Source organism: Coregonus clupeaformis, chromosome 19 (assembly GCF_020615455.1).
Source record: "Coregonus clupeaformis isolate EN_2021a chromosome 19, ASM2061545v1, whole genome shotgun sequence".
NCBI lineage: Eukaryota > Metazoa > Chordata > Actinopteri > Salmoniformes > Salmonidae > Coregonus > Coregonus clupeaformis.
This window is the reverse complement of record NC_059210.1, coordinates 29741970-29759248: the sequence shown is the minus strand read 5'-3', so window position 1 is coordinate 29759248 and position 17279 is coordinate 29741970. Positions and strand designations below refer to the sequence as shown.

The following is a 17279-nucleotide window of genomic DNA, read 5'->3' as shown; positions in this document are numbered from 1 at the left end:
GTCAAAGGCTCCAAGACACGACAGCAGAACAAACAAGTGCCAGAGGGAATGAGGGAAGCGCTGGCACTGCACCACACTGTATCAGCCTGGAAATTAAACAATGCTCTAACAATCCACAACACTGGGCAGAGTGGCTACCTCACTGGGAGGACACATACAACATGATAACAAATACGTTTAACAAACCAAAACACACTTACCATCCTTATCAGCTCTCCGGAAAATCTGTTAAGACAAAACATGAGCTCTGCATTAGTGAAGGGACTAGTCACGTGAACAGTGTCAAAGCATGAAACATGATAAAGCGTGGCACAAAAGGTAAATGAGAGACAGTAAATAAGCCTGCCTGAATAGCTAGGTAAGAGTAAGTGAAAACCCAGTGTAATTTTGTTTAAAAAGCCTGACCACATTGTGCACTCATGTGTGTAATAGCACAGTTAAGACTCCAGGATAGAGTGAGAAAAATCATTAGTTTGTCACTGGGAAAGCAGTAACTACAAAATTTTAGAACACCAATCAATTATCTGTAATCCTTGTTATATCTGGTGGGGGATATATATGCATGTTTTGTTTCTTTCTATGCTTTTGAAAGTGGTGAGTGCATTTCATGCATGAACGAGGTTAAAGGGGAACTCCACTCAAAAACGTTTTTCTTATTTTTTTACTTTACTTCTTGAAAGTCCAATATCTTGAAAACTTGACTGCTGACATGCAAACCATTTTGGGACTGTATCAACAATGGACTAATTTTATAAAGTTTTTGAGTGGAGTTTCCCTTTAACAGTATAAAAGACTGTGTATAGGTGTTTGTCTTTTGTGCCATTATTGATATATATTTGCTTCACCAGACTGATGAGCACTTGAGCAGTTTTAATAAAACAAATCGGGGGTAAGAAATTGTCCATGGGACATTGGGAAAAGCTCATGAGATTTTCCCAATGAGATAAATTTTTCTCTCAGCCTCATGATAATGTCACGATCGTCTAAGGAGGAGGACCAAGGCGCAGCGTTGAAGGTGAACATATTATTTATTATACTGATCACACGATCAAAACAACAGACGATAACGTGATGTCTACGGTTTAACACAAACCAAATAAGAACAAGAAACCACAAACACAAAGTGAAAGACAGACAGTTAAATATGGCTCCCAATCAGAGACAACCAGCTGACACTCGTTGCCTCTGATTGGGAGTCACTCAGGCCAACATAGAAATACAAACTAGACCCACAACCTACAACACAAAACATAGAAACTAACACCCTGGCTCAACATACGAGAGTCCCCCGAGCCAGGGCGTGACAGATAAAATGTGTAGAATAGTATTATAGGTAGGTGCCCCGGGGCCCCAACTGCAGTAGTCTGGCCCTGGGTCCAATGAGTGAAAGACAATGGACACTGACTCAGAGAGCACACCATACATTACAATGGCTTTCATTATTATGTGGCTGCAGATGATTGAAGCCTTTATAACAAGTCTGAGCCATGTTTTTCTTTGTCATCTGGGGGGTGGAGTAAGCTAAGCAAAATGTATTGGGAATGATTTCAGATCAATACCACAGAGAGAGAGAGAGAGAGAGAGAGAGGGGGGGAGGGAGGGAGAAATAAAGATTGGGGGAAATGAGACGGGGAGAGGGAAAGAAATACAGGTACCTATCCTCCAGAAAGACCCATTCTCACTGACTTGATAAAAAAAGGGCCCATTAAAATATTACATATCATGCTAAATGTAAACGACAATTAAAGCAACAGAAGTGGGGCATGGCTAATGATAAAAATGGCAGTGGTGTGTGTATAAAATTGGCCATTCTGGTGTTAAGGGACTTGTCTGATCATCCATTTGTCAGGCCTTACAGCATGGTGTCACATAATGTAGGTGACCCAATTTCACTCCTTATCAGATGAAAAACATACAGTGAGCTCCAGAAGTATTGGGACAGTGACAATGTTTTGGTTGTTTTGGCTCTGTACTCCAGCACTTTGGATTTGAAATGCTACAATGCCTATGAGGTTAAATTGCAGACTGTCAGCTTTAATTTGAGGGTACTTTCATCCATATGGTGAACCGTTTAGAAATTACAGCACTTTTGTACATAGTCCCCCCATTTTAGGGCACCAAAAGTATTGGGACAAATTCACTTATACAGTGCATTCGGAAAGTATTCAGACCACTTGACTTTTTCCACATTTTGTTACGTTACAGCCTTATTCTAAAATTGATTACATTGTTTTTTCCCCTCATCAATCTACACACCAGGTTTATAGCAATGGTGCCAGGTTTCCTCCAGACGTGACACTTGGCATTCAAGCCAAAGAGTTCAATCTTGGTTTCATCAGACCAGAGAATCTTGTTTCTCATGGTCTGGTTCTTTGGCAAACTCCAAGCGGGCTGTTATGTGCCTTTTACTGAGGAGTGGCTTCCGTCTGGCCACTACCACAAAGGCCTGATTGGTGGAGTGCTGCAGAGATGGTTGTCCTTCTGGAAGGTTCTCCCATCTCCACAGTGGAACTCTGGAGCTCTTTCAGAGTGACCATCGGGTTCTTGGTCACCTCCCTGACCAAGGCCCTTCTCTCCTGATTGCTCAGTTTGGCCGGGCGGCCAGCTCTAGGAAGAGTCTTGGTGGTTCCAAACTTCTTCCATTTAAGAATGATGGAGGCCACTGTGTTTGTGGGGACCTTCAATGCTGCAGAAATGTTTTGGTACCCTTCCCCAGATCGGTGCCTCGACACAACCCTGTCTCTGAGCTCTACGGACAATTCCTTCGACCTAATGGCTTGGTTTTTGCGCTGACATACACTGTCAACTGTGGGACCTTATATAGACAGGTGTGTGCCTTTCCAAATCATGTCCAATCAATTGAATTTCCCACAGGTGGACTCCAATCAAGTTGTAGAAACATCTAAAGTAAACAGGATGCACCTAAGCTCAAGTTCGAGTCTCATAGCAAAGGGTCTGAATACTTATGTAAATAAGGTATTTCTGTTCTTTATTTTTAATACATTTGCAAAAACATCTACAAACCTGTTTTCACTTTGTCATTATGTGGTATTGTGTGTAGATTGATGAGGAATATTTTTTATTTAATCAATTTTAGAATAAGGCTGTAACGTAACAAAATGTGGAAAAGGTCAAGGGGTCTGAATACTTACCGAATGCACTGTATGTATATTAAAGTAATCAAAAGTTAAGTGTTTGGTCCCATATTCCCAGCACACAATTATTACATCAAGGTTGTGACTCTACAAATAATGTATTGTGCCATTTTGGAGTCACTTTTATTGTAAAAAATAATATAATATGTTTCTAAACTCTTCTATATTAATTTGGATGCGACCATGATTACGGATAGTCCTGAAATAATCGTGAATAATGATGAGTGAGAAAGTTACAGATGCACAAATATCATAAAAAATTATATATAACCCCAAGACATGCTAACCTCTCACCATTACAATAACAGGGGAGGTTTGCATTTTTTGGGGGTAATATATTTACATATTCTATTCTATTCTATTCGTATGGGTGGTCCTCTGTAGCTCAATTGGTAGAGCATGGCGCTTGTAACGCCAGGGTAGTGGGTTCGATCCCTGGGACCACACATACGTAAAAATGTATGCACACATGACTGTAAGTCGCTTTGGATAAAAGCGTCTGCTTAATGGCATATTATATTATTATTTACATTAAAAGTGACTAAAAAATGACACAATACATTGTTTACCATTCATTTCTATTGGGCACAAAATAATCTGAAACACAACCAAAACAAACAGCAAATGCATCCAACAAATTTGTAGAGTCAGAAGCTTGATGTAGTTATTGCATGCTATGAATATGGGACCAAATACTTAACTTTTGACTACTTTAATACACATATAAGTGAATTTGTCCCAATACTTTTGGTCCCCTAAAATGGGGGGACTATGTACAAAAAGTGTTGTAATATCTGTCACTGTCCCCAATACTCACTGTATTAGACAAAAAAGGGGGACAAACCCCAAACGCACACACTGCTCCTCTAAAATATAAATACTTTTATTTTTATTTATTTTTACATCAAAGTGTCACCTATGAGACAAATCTAAAACAACTAGAGCAGCTCAGTTCCCAGTGAACAGGCTATGGTTTTCTATTGTCTTAGCTAGTTAAATCACGCTAATTTCTAGAGCATGTATTTGTATTTATTAGGGATCCCCATTAGCTGTTGCCAAGGTACTACTACTCTTCCTGGGGTCCAAACACATTAAGACCAGTGGCGACCCGTCATTCAGGGCAGGTGGGGCTTTTGAGCCCCACATTTTTATCCCCCCAAATGCTTGCCTGTTTTGCATGTTATTTTAGCATTAATACGTGTCACATATCAGTTTGCAAACAATTTATTTAAAGTACTTGAGTTAATAAAGCCGCTTTTTTGCTTTCTTGAGTTAGGCAGCTCCAAAATGCAGGTGTTTCAGCTTAGCTCAGTGCTTTCTGTGGTGGTGGGGCAGCGAAATCTGACTTCAGTGAGTTCAAGACAACTGGGAACACGGAAAAACGAGCTCCGACTGGGAAAATACTTTTTGAACGGTCATCCAACTCGGAATTGTAACTCCGGAACTCGGGCCTCTTTCTAGAGCTACAACCTGAAGATCAGTGACGTCATCATGATTCGACTTTGTTTTTTTCAGAGTTCCCAGTTGTCTTGAAAGCACCATAAATCCAGAGAATGCCAGACTTTGATGACAAAGTTTGATGACAAAATTTGCCCACGAAGGAGCGCCGCGCCACCTTCCTGTTCAATTGAGCACAGCACAAGAAGGTGAGTCCAAAAATGTATTGTATGCTGCTGCATAAATGAGGTAATATGCCAGGGAGATATGTACAGTGGGGGAAAAAAGTATTTAGTCAGCCACCAATTGTGCAAGTTCTCCCGCTTAAAAAGATGAGAGAGGCCTGTAATTTTCATCATAGGTACACGTCAACTATGACAGACAAATTGAGAAAAAAAAAATCTCCAGAAAATCACATTGTAGGATTTTTTATGAATTTATTTGCAAATTATGGTGGAAAATAAGTATTTGGTCACCTACAAACAAGCAAGATTTCTGGCTCTCACAGACCTGTAACTTCTTCTTTAAGAGGCTCCTCTGTCCTCCAATCGTTACCTGTATTAATGGCACCTGTTTGAACTTGTTATCAGTATAAAAGACACCTGTCCACAACCTCAAACAGTCACACTCCAAACTCCACTATGGCCAAGACCAAAGAGCTGTCAAAGGACACCAGAAACAAAATTGTAGACCTGCACCAGGCTGGGAAGACTGAATCTGCAATAGGTAAGCAGCTTGGTTTGAAGAAATCAACTGTGGGAGCAATTATTAGGAAATGGAAGACATACAAGACCACTGATAATCTCCCTCGATCAGGGGCTCCACGCAACCTAGTGAATGACCTGCAGAGAGCTGGGACCAAAGTAACAAAGCCTACCATCAGTAACACACTACGCCGCCAGGGACTCAAATCCTGCAGTGCCAGACGTGTCCCCCTGCTTAAGCCAGTACATGTCCAGGCCCGTCTGAAGTTTGCTAGAGTGCATTTGGATGATCCAGAAGAGGATTGGGAGAATGTCATATGGTCAGATGAAACCAAAATATAACTTTTTGGTAAAAACTCAACTCGTCGTGTTTGGAGGACAAAGAATGCTGAGTTGCATCCAAAGAACACCATACCTACTGTGAAGCATAGGGGTGGAAACATCATGCTTTGGGGCTGTTTTTTCTGCAAAGGGACCAGGACGACTGATCCGTGTAAAGGAAAGAATGAATGGGGCCATGTATCGTGAGATTTTGAGTGAAAACCTCCTTCCATCAGCAAGGGCATTGAAGATGAAACATGGCTGGGTCTTTCAGCATGACAATGATCCCAAACACACCGCCCGGACAACGAAGGAGTGGCTTCGTAAGAAGCATTTCAAGGTCCTGGAGTGACCTAGCCAGTCTCCAGATCTCAACCCCATAGAAAATCTTTGGAGGGAGTTGAAAGTCTGTGTTGCCCAGCGACAGCCCCAAAACATCACTGCTCTAGAGGAGATCTGCATGGAGGAATGGGCCAAAATACAGTGTGTGAAAACCTTGTGAAGACTTACAGAAAACGTTTGACCTGTGTCATTGCCAACAAAGGGTATATAACAAAGTATTGAGAAACTTTTGTTATTGACCAAATACTTATTTTCCACCATAATTTGCAAATAAATTCATGAAAAATCCTACAATGTGATTTTCTGGAAAAATAATTCTAATTTTATCTGTCATAGTTGACGTGTACCTATGATGAAAATTACAGGCCTCTCTCATTTTTTTAAGTGGGAGAACTATTGGTGGCTGACTAAATACTTTTTTCCCCCACTGTATACTGTAGCTAAGAAAGTAATACTAAGTGTATGTTGTGTAGTAAACTGTTACTAGCCCATGTGCCGCACCCTAATAATTTGGTCTATTTTCCCCTCTTAATTTCGCCTAGTGTTCTGACTTGGTGGTGCACATGTAGCCTATAACCTGTTTTAGAGAAATGTAATCATCGAATATTGTAAGAGCTTTCATTGTCTGCTTATATGCCCCTTTATTTATCCTACGATTCTGAGTTGGTGTACAGGGAGAATACTCTAAGAACGGCCCATGTTCTGAATTCTGTCGCTGTACATTTCAAAGTGCTGAACAAATAGTTATATAGACTACGTCCGTCCTAGCTCGCTCATTAATGTCTTAATCGAAATTACAGATTGCCTCTTATCCGCTTGTCGTCCCCTTATGCCATAGTTTGTACATCTCAATTGTCAGTAGAAACCACATTTGTTTAAGCAAGTCAGCCATATCAGCTATGTTTTTTTTTAAAGGCAGTAAATGAGGCTGAATGAACTGTTTCGCTGCCAGACAAGGCTCCGCTTATAGCCAGGTGTAGCAGTGGTAAGGTGTTGGGACTGCTGTTGGGAGGCCCTAACAATTTGTGGGCACCGTTTGTCACCGTTATAGTGCAATTAATGTATTGTTTAGTGTTGTGTTGTGTAGTGTCTTTGCTGGCATGCATCCCACATTATTTTGTTTTTGCCCCACCAAGATTTACATGCTACAATCGCCACTGATTAAGGCACTTACATTACATATAAAACAAAAGATAAAACAGTACATCATATAACATTATTACACCACTACATATCTACAATATCAAATATATAATAGCACCATACAACAATATTACAATGTACGTGTGTGTAGAGTGCGTGTTCTAGCACTTGTGTCCGAATGCGTGTGTCTGTACCTTTGGGTGTGTCTCTTCACAGTCCCAGCTGTTCCATAAGGTGTCCTTTTACCTGTTTTTTAAATCTGATTCTACTGCTTGCATCAGTTACCTGATGTGGAATAGAGTTCCATGTAGTCATGGCTCTATCTAGTGCTGTGTGCCTCCCATAGTCTGTTCTGGACTTGGGGATTGTGAAGAGACCTCTGGTGGCATGTCTTGTGGGGTATGCATGGGTGTCTGAGCTGTGTGCTCTTAGTTTAAACAGACAGCTCGGTGCATTCAGCTTGTCAACACTTCTTACTAAAACAAGTAGTGATGAGGTCAATCTCTCTTCCACTTTGGGCCATGAGAGATTGACATGGATATCATTAATGTTAGCTCCCCATATACTTTTAAGGGCCAGCCGTGCTGCCCTGTTCTGCCAAAGTCCCTCTTTGTGGCACCTGACCACACGACTGAACAGTAGTCCAGGTGCGACAAATCTAGGGCCTGTAGTACCTGCCTTGTTGATAGTGTTGTTAAGAAGGCAGAGCAGCGCTTTATTATGGACAGACTTCTCCCCATCTTACCTACTGTTGTATCAATATGTTTTGACCATGACAGTTTACAATCCAGGGTTACTCCAAGCAGTTTAGTCACCTCAACTTGCTCAATTTTCACATTATTCATTACAAGATTTACTTGAGGTTTAGGGTTTAGTGAATGATTTGTCCCAAATACAATGCGTTTAGTTTTTGAAATATTTAGGACAAACTTATTCCTTGCAACTCATTCTGAAACGAACTAACTCATTCCAAGATGGAATAGCAGTGCGGTCGTGTACTATGTGTGTGTCCGTGTAAATAGCCCGTTTTTTGTATTTTTCATACATATTTCCCTATCACACTTTTAATCCTTCTACTAAATATACTTTCCTGCAACCCGCCTCACTCAATGTGGAACGGATTCTATTATTGACTTACCTTTTAGCTAGAATCTCCAGTTGAAACGAGCTAGCCAGCTAACTAGCTACTTGCTATTAGCCACCGTTAGCGGTTTTTCACCATTGTCCGTGGCCTGCACTACCTACCAGACAGCTCTAGCCTGGACTATTATCGGCCAGTCTGCACTGTCTGCACAGCGCGTTATCGACCCAGAACATATCGTTTTTTTCTGCCGAATCACTGGACCTTTAACCCCGGATCATCGCAACTAGCTAGCTGCAACCAAATGGATGTTGTTGTTGGCTAATCAGCCTTGAGCTAGCCTCGAGTCAGGCCCATCTCCCGGCTATCTACCTCTCTGTCAACCGGACGGGACCTCCTAGAGTCGACACGGAGCCCCGCCGATCCATCACGACTGGTCTGCCGACGTAATCGTCTGTGGTTTCAACAGGCTTCCTGTTGCGATGACCGCGAAGATCCATCTGCTAGCCCCGGCCCGCTAGCACACGCAAACAACAGCCGTGCTTCCTGCTAGCCAGTGCTGTAGCACCAATTCGAACTGCTCTCGGACTCACATATTGCTGTTCACTGGACCTTATGATCACTCAGCTGCACAGCTGATAACTGCTGGACTGTTCCTTTACACGGTACCCTGTCCTGTTTATCTGTTTAGCATCAGCACAAACTTTCATTGCCATTACCAGTTGTTGTCTTAGCTCTCTCGAATAACACCTGTGATTGCTTTATGCCTCTCTCCCATGTCAATATGCCTTGCCTATTGCTGTTCCAGTTAGTTCTTATTATACAATTTCACTGTAAAGCCCCAAGTCCCTCTCAAACTGCCTCAAATAGCTCCTTTGTTCCACCCCCCATACACGCGGAGACCGGCTCAATCGGTGCCTCCAGTGATGCTATCTCTTTCATTGTTACCCAACGCTTAGGTTTACCTCCACTGTACTCATATCATTCCATATCCTTGTCTGTACATAATGCCCTGAATCTATTCTACAACGCCCAGAAATCTGCCCCCTTTACTCTCTGTACCCAACGCACAAGAAGACCAGTTCTTAAAGCCTTTAGCCGTATCCTTATTCTAGTCCTCCTCTGTTCCTCTGGTGATGTAGAGGCTAACTCAGGCCCTGCAGCCCCCAGTATCACTCCTACTCCCCAGGAGTTATCATTTGTTGACTTCTGTAACCGTAAAAGCCTTGGTTTTCTGCACGTTAACATCAGAAGCCTCCTTCCTAAGTTTGAGTTATTCACTGCATTAGCACATTCAGCCAACCCTGATGTTCTAGCAGTGTCTGAATCCTGGTTTAGGAAGGCCACCAAAAATTCAGAAATGTCCATCCCCATCTACAACATTTTCAGTCTAGATAGAACTGCCAAAGGGGGTGGAGTTGCAATCTACTGTACAGATAGCCTGCACTGCTCTATCATACTATCCAGGTCTGTGCCCAAACAGTTTGAGCTCCTTCTTCTAAAAATCCACCTTTCCAGAAATAAGTCTCTCACTGTTGCCGCTTGCTACAGCCCCCCCTCAGCCCCCAGCTGTGCCCTGGACACCATATGTGAATTGATAGCCCCCCATCTATCCTCAGAGTTCGTACTGCTTGGTGACCTAAACTGGGATATGCTTAACACCCCGGCCATCCTACAATCCAAACTAGATGCCCTCAATCTCACACAAATTATCAAGGAACCTACCAGGTACAACCCTAAATCCTTAAACATGGGCACCCTTATAGATATCATCCTGACTAACTTACCCTCTAAATACACCTCCGCTGTCTTCAACCAGGATCTCAGCGATCACTGCCTTTATTGCCTGCGTCCGTAACGGGTCCGCGGTCAAACGACCAACCCTCATCACTGTCAAACGCTCCCTAAAACACTTTAGCGAGCAGGCCTTCCTAATTGACCTGGCCCAGGTATCCTGGATGGATATCGATCTCATTCCGTCAGTAGAGGATGCCTGGATGTTATTTAAAAGTGCTTTCCTCTCAATCTTAAATAAGCATGCCCCATTCAAAAAATTCAGAACTAAGAACAGATATAGCCCCTGGTTCTCCTCAGACTTGACTGCCCTTGACCAGCACAAAAACATCCTGTGGCGTACTGCATTAGCATCGAATAGCCCCCGCGATATGTAACTTTTCAGGGAAGTTAGGAACCAATATACACAAGCAGTTAGGAAAGCAAAGGCTAGCTTTTTCAAACAGAAATGTGCATCCTGTAGCACTCCAAAAAGTTTTGGGACACTGTAAAGTCCATGGAGAATAAGAGCACCTCCTCCCAGCTGCCCACTGCACTGAGGCTAGGAAACACTATCACCACTGATAAATCTACAATGATCGAGAATTTCAACAAGCATTTTGCTACGGCTGGCCATGCTTTCCACCTGGCTACCACTACCCCGGCCACGAGCTCTGCACCCTCCGCTGCAATTTGCCCATGCCCCACTGCTTCTCCTTCACACAAATTCAGACAGCTGATGTTCTGAAAGAGCTGCAAAATCTGGACCCCTACAAATTATCTGGGCTAGACAATCTGGACCCTTTCTTTCTAAAATTAGCCGCCGAAATTGTCGCAACCCCTATTACTAGCCTGTTCAACCTCTCTTTCGTAACGTCTGAGATCCCCAGAGATTGGAAATCTGCCGCGGTCATCCCCCTCTTCAAAGGGAGTGACACTCTAGATCCAAACTGTTACAGACCTATATCCATCCTGCCCTGCCTTTCGAAAGTTTTTGAAAGCCAAGTTAACAAACAGATCACTGACCATTTCGAATCACACCGTACCTTCTCCGCTATTCAATCCGGTTTCCGAGCTGGTCATGGGTGCACCTCAGCCACGCTCAAGGTCCTAAACGATATTATAACCACGATCGATAATAGACAGTACTGTGCAGCCGTCTTCATCGACCTGGCCAAGGCTTTCGACTCTGTCAACCACCGCATTCTTATTGGCAGACTAAATAGCCTTGGTTTCTCAAATGACTGCCTCGCCTGGTTCACCAACTACATCTCAGATAGAGTTCAATGTGTCAAATCGGAGGGCCTGTTGTCTGGACCTATGGCAGTCTCTATGGGGGTGCCACAGGGTTCAATTCTTGGGCCGACTCTTTTCTCTGTGTATATCAATGATGTTGCTCTTGCTGCTGGTGATTCTCAGATCCACCTCTACGCAGACGACACCATTTTGTATAATAATATAATATAATATGCCATTTAGCAGACACTTTTATCCAAAGCGACTTACAGTAATGTGTGCATACATTTTTACGTATGGGTGGTCCCGGGGATCGAACCCACTACCCTGGCGTTACAAGCGCCATGCTCTACCAATTGAGCTACAGAGGACCATATATGTACATCTGGCCCTTCATTGGTCACTGTGTTAACAAACCTCTAAACAAGCTTCAATGCCATACAACACTCCTTCCGTAGCCTCCAACTGCTCTTAAACAAAAGTAAAACGCATGCTCTTCAATCGAACGCTGCTGGCACCCGCCCACCCGACTAGAATCACTATTCTCGACGGGTCTGACCTAGAGTATGTGGACTACAAATACCTAGGTGTCTGGTTAGACTGTAAACTCTCCTTCCAGACTCACATTAAGCATCTTCAATCCAAAGTTAAATCCAGAATCGGCTTCCTATTTCGCAACAAAGCCTCCTTCACTCATGCTGCCAAACATGCCCTCGTAAAACTGACTATCCTACCGATCCTTGACTTCGCGATGTCATTTTACAAAATAGCCTCCAACACTCTACTCAGCAAATTGGATGTAGTCTATCACAGTGCCATCCGTTTTGTCACCAAAACCCCATATACTACCCACCACTGTGACCTGTACGCTCTTGTTGGCTGGTCCTCACTACATATTCGTCACCAAACCCACTGGCTCCAGGCCATCTATAAATCACTGCTAGGCAAATCCCCGCCTTATCTTAGCTCATTGGTCACCATAGCAACACCCACCCGTAGTATGCACTCCAGCAGGTATATCTCACTGGTCATCCCCAATGCCAACACCTCCTTTGGCCGCCATTCCTTCCAGTTCTCTGCCAATGACTGGAACGAACTGCAAAAATCTCTGAAGCTGGAGACTCTTATCTCCCTCACTAACTTTAAGCATCAGTTGTCAGAGCACCTTACCGATCACTGCACCTGTACACAGCCCATCTGAAATTAGCCCACCCAACTACCTCATCCCCACATTGTTATTTATTTTGCTCATTTGCACCCCAATATCTCTATTTGCACATCATCTCTTGCATATCTATCATTCCAGTGTTAATACTAATTGTAATTATTTTGCACTATGGCCTATTTATTGCCTTACCTCCATAACTTGCTACATTTGCACACACTGTATATATATTTTCTATTTTCTGTTGTATTTTTGACTTTATGTTTTGTTTTACCCCATATGTAACTCGGTGTTGTTGTTTTTATCGCACTGCTTTGGTTTATCTTGGCCAGGTCGCAGTTGTAAATGAGAACTTGTTCTCAACTGGCTTACCTGGTTAAATAAAGGTGAAATAAAAAATATAAAAAAACATAAGACACACTGGCTTTGCTCTTTGACATACAGATATTAAGAGTTTATTTGATTCCATAATACTAATCACTGCTCCTAATGGCAATATGGCATAACGCAGTTTGGAGATAAAGCAATGTACCACAAATCCCAGACCTAATCCGTTATTTAGAGAGAACAGCCTAGTCGTCACTGAGTGCCGGAGATCAGTGCTCAATTCATTGAAGCTAAAATGGGTAAACATTTGTCATGTGGGGTATGGTGGAGAGTCTGGAGACAGTGGGGGGATTGGGAGGGGGAGGTGAGAGATGGAGTTTACAGAGGGCCTCATACAATAGAAAACAATACAGATGGGCTTGGTTTAGAGTAAATGGAAGACTGACCTATTCTGTACAGTTCAGCAGACAAGTCATGTGAGAACACTAGATGAGAGTGGTGTGTCTTGCCAAGAGAGAAGGAACGGAGGTGTCATGGGGATGGATGGAGACTTGAATAGCATGCAAGGCAGAAGGAAGAATTAAGAAGCAGGTAATAATGAGAGGCAAGAAAATGTGTGAGAAAGAAAGAGGCACGAAATGGTGGGAAAAGGTAGAGTGTGTGTGTGTGTGAGAGAGAGAGAGAGAGAGAGAGAGAGGCAGCGTTTTGCCTCATTACGAATGGACGGATCTGTGCCCCTGCTGTGTGGAGGAGGGGTGTGGGGGAGAGGAGAGAAGAAAAACGAGGCTATAAAAAATACAGTACAAAGAACAGCCACTGTGAGTTTTCTCTTCTCATTCTATGGGTTTTCAATACTCACACACCTTTAGATATAGGTCCTGGAATCCTATTTAATTGCACACACCAAGCAATAGATAATATTATTTAATACTATATTCCCTCCCCCCCAATCTCTCTCTCTCTCTCTCTCTCTCTCTCTCTCTGCCTCACACACCCACGCACGCACACACAGCATATGTTTTACTATCCTTATTTCCATTCAAAATCCTATTTTCGCTAACCCCTAACCGTAACCCTAAACCTAACCCTTACCCTACTTTAATCCTAACCTTTACCCCCCCACACACACACACACACACACAAACACACACACTAGGATACTTCTACCCCTCTGGTCTTCATTTTATAATTATAATGAGATTCCATGCACCACTTCTTCATCACCTAGCTTATCTGGGTCTGGATCTAAAAGTGAACTAGTTTATCTGACTCTCTCAGATTAGTTTTACCTTTAAATGCAATACGTAGATCCCTAGAAGAAGGAGCATCAGATACACATAATTATGAAGCAATGATGAATAATACTATGGAAACACTTTGACCTCCTAAATCAATACTGCTGAGACCAGCTTCAGCCGCCTACCCCTAGCGTAATTGCCGGATACTCTGCAAAAAAAATTATACATTATTCAAAGTAAGATATGCTTGTCAAAGATGCACTAGTGTTATACAGACAAGATGTCTGGCTATCAGTCATATATTAATCTATAGCTCTGTATAAGATTATTTATTATGACACATGTAAAGGACTGTACTGTATATGCATGCTGTGGCATCAAAGGACATCAGTTAACCTACCATGTAACAAACTGCACACATCTAGGAGAATTTACACCAATTGATACCAATTTGGAGCATGGAGAATATTATATCTAGGATGTATAGCCTATACACGCTACCCAAATCCAATTTGGGGTGCACTTACAGTTGAAGTCGGAAGCTTACATACACCTTATATACATTTAAACTCAGTTTTTCACAATTCCTGACATTTAATCCTAGTAAAAATGCCCTGTTTTAGGTCAGTTAGGATCACCACTTTATTTTAAGAATGTGAAATGTCAGAATAATAGTAGAGAGAATTCTTGATTTAAGCTTTTATTTCTTTCATCACATTCCCAGTGGGTCAGAAGTTTACATACACTTAATTAGTATTTGGTAACATTGACTTTAAATTGTTTAACTTGGGTCAAACGTTTCAGGTAGCCTTCCACAAGCTTCCCACAATAAGTTGGGTGAATTTTGGCCCATTCCTCCTGTCAGAGCTGGTGTAAATGAGTCAGGTCTGTAGGCCTCCTTGCTCGCACACGCTTTTTCAGCTTTGCCCACAAATGTTCTATAGGATTGAGGTCAGGGCTTTGTGATGGCCACTCCAATACTTTTACTTTGTTGTCCTTAAGCCATTTTGTCACAACTTTGGAAGTATGATTGGGGTCATTGTCCATTTGGAAGACCCATTTGCGACCAAGCTTTAACTTCCTGACTGATGTCTTGAGATGTTGCTTCAATATATCCACATCATTTTCCTTCCTCATGATGCCATCTATTTTGTGAAGTGCACCAGTCCCTCCTGCAGCAAAGCACCCCAACAGCAAGATGCTGCCACCCCCGTGCTTCACGGTTGGGATGGTGTTCTTCGGCTTGCAAGCAACCCCCTTTTTCCTTCAAACATAACGATGGTCATTATGGCCAAACAGTTCTATTTTCGTTTCATCAGACGAGAGGAGATTTCTCCAAAAAAGTATGATCTTTGTCCCCATGTGCAGTTGCAAACCGTAGTCTGGCTTTTTTATGGCGGTTTTGGAGCAGTGGCTTCTTCCTTGTTGAGCGGCCTTTCAGGTTATGTCGATATAGGACTCGTTTTACTGTGGATATAGATACTTTTGTACCTGTTTCCTTCAGCATCTTCACAAGGCTGTTGTTCTGGGATTGATTTGCACTTTTCGCACCAAAGTACGTTCATCTCTAGGAGACAGAACGTGTCTCATTCCTGAGCGGTATGATGGCTGCGTGGTCCCATGGTGTTTATACTTGCGTACTATTGTTTGTACAGATGAACGTGGTACCTTCAGCCGTTTGGAAATTGCTCCCAAGGATGAACCAGACTTGTGGAGGTCTAGAATATATTTTCTGAGGTCTTGGCTGATTTATTTTGATTTTCCCATGATGTCAAGCAAAGAGGCACTGAGTTTGAAGGTAGGCCATGAAATACATCCACAGGTACACCTCCAATTGACTCAAATGATGTCAATTAGCCTATCAGAAGCTTCTAAAGCCATGACATCATTTTCTGGAATTTTCCAAGCTGTTTAAGGGCACAGTCAACTTAGTGTATGTAAACTTCTGACCCACTGGAATTGTGATACAGTGAATTATAAGTGAAATAATCTGTCTGTAAACAATTGTTGGAAAAATTACTTGTGTCATGCACAAAGTAGATGTCCTAACCGACTTGCCAAAACTATAGTTTGTTAACAAGACATTTGTGGAGTGGTTGAAAAACGAGTTTTAATGACTCCAAGCTATGTGTATGTAAACTTCAACCGTAATTACAGGTAGACTCCGCGATATGAGGTAGATGCAGAAAGTAAACAGCATAGTGGGTCAATTTCAGCAACAACTAAGAGCGTAGAATCGCAAGGCTCAACTTCTCCGCTGTTTAGGTACCGAACCCACGCTGTAACAGCATGAAGTGAACCCGTTTTGTGCAGCTACTGTGTGTGACTGTTTGAGGGTCTTGCATTTCACGCATCTCAATGCGCACATTCGACATTGCAGCCGCCTTTAAAGGCGAGGCGGACTAATCTACAAATCACCCAATCACTCAATATTGTTTGTAGATCAGTCAGTCGGTCACTACTTACCCATGATACATCACGGTTCTGATGCTCTCGAACACGGCCAATATCTGCCGTGCTGCTCGTGGCAAAATAATTTCGCTGCTACCTTTAAGGCCAACTCGATAAAAACTCTTGAGTAGCCTATTTGATTTGATTATGGTGCTCAGAATTAATCCACCGTTTAAGGAAAATATGCGTCAGATAGCCTACAGATTACATAAACACTTTATTTTCAAGTAATATAAAGTGAGTACATGTATATTCAGAGAGACTATGTAACGAATTGATTATGTGTATACAGTATTGGCACAACGTTGCGGAGGATCTTTACGCGTAATTGCGCACTGAATTAAAATGGGACGTTCTTCCGCAAACTCTTCCACCTCTGCCACCATATCAATAAATAATTTGCAGGTAAAATAGCTGATAATCCTACAGGTAAGTAAGCGATACCTACATCCAGTATTAAAGCGATACCTACATCCAGTATTACAGAGATGCCTTTCCGTGGCTCTGGTGCGAAGAACTGCTCATGGGCAACCGCTGCCTCCTCCTTCGCGTATTCCCGGGTAGAGATGCTTTTGTTGTCGCTCATCTTGGTGACTATCCAGCGGACGAGCCCGTCAATTCCACCGGGCTGGGCGCCGCTGTTTCCAGACTGTGCAGCCGTCGCTGACTCGCTTTCCTCTGCCACGGGTTTTGGTTGCTCTTTGCTGTCCTGAGCCCGGAGTTTCGGTTGTTCTTTTTGGAGCAGTTTGTGGACACCGTCCCTGCAGTAGCGCGCTGCTTGCTCACACATCCTTTTGCCGTGGAGCGTTCATGCTGAGCGTTATGGGGGCAATCCCTCCCTCCCCTCTTACATCATCATCGACCCTCCGAACCTCCCCGAAAACACACCTCTCCTCAGTGGTGTAG

General features: G+C 42.8%; 1 protein-coding gene across 3 annotated transcripts in view; it reads right to left on the bottom strand.

Annotated features, from left to right (window-relative positions):
• Positions 1 to 17230, bottom strand: part of LOC121531879 (N-terminal EF-hand calcium-binding protein 2-like) — a 130573-nt gene extending 113343 nt beyond the window's left edge. The window contains exons 1-2 of one of the 3 annotated variants that reach the window (XM_041837410.2): positions 16822 to 17230; positions 201 to 225 (exon numbers count right to left, since the gene is read on the bottom strand). In XM_041837410.2, the coding sequence (XP_041693344.1) occupies positions 201 to 225; positions 16822 to 17163 (367 nt within the window). In that variant the 5' untranslated portion in view covers positions 17164 to 17230. The remainder of the gene's footprint in view (positions 1 to 200; positions 226 to 16821) is intronic. The other 2 variants (XM_041837408.2, XM_041837409.2) reach the window with 2 other exon arrangements.
• Between the last annotated feature and the right edge of the window lie 49 nt (positions 17231 to 17279).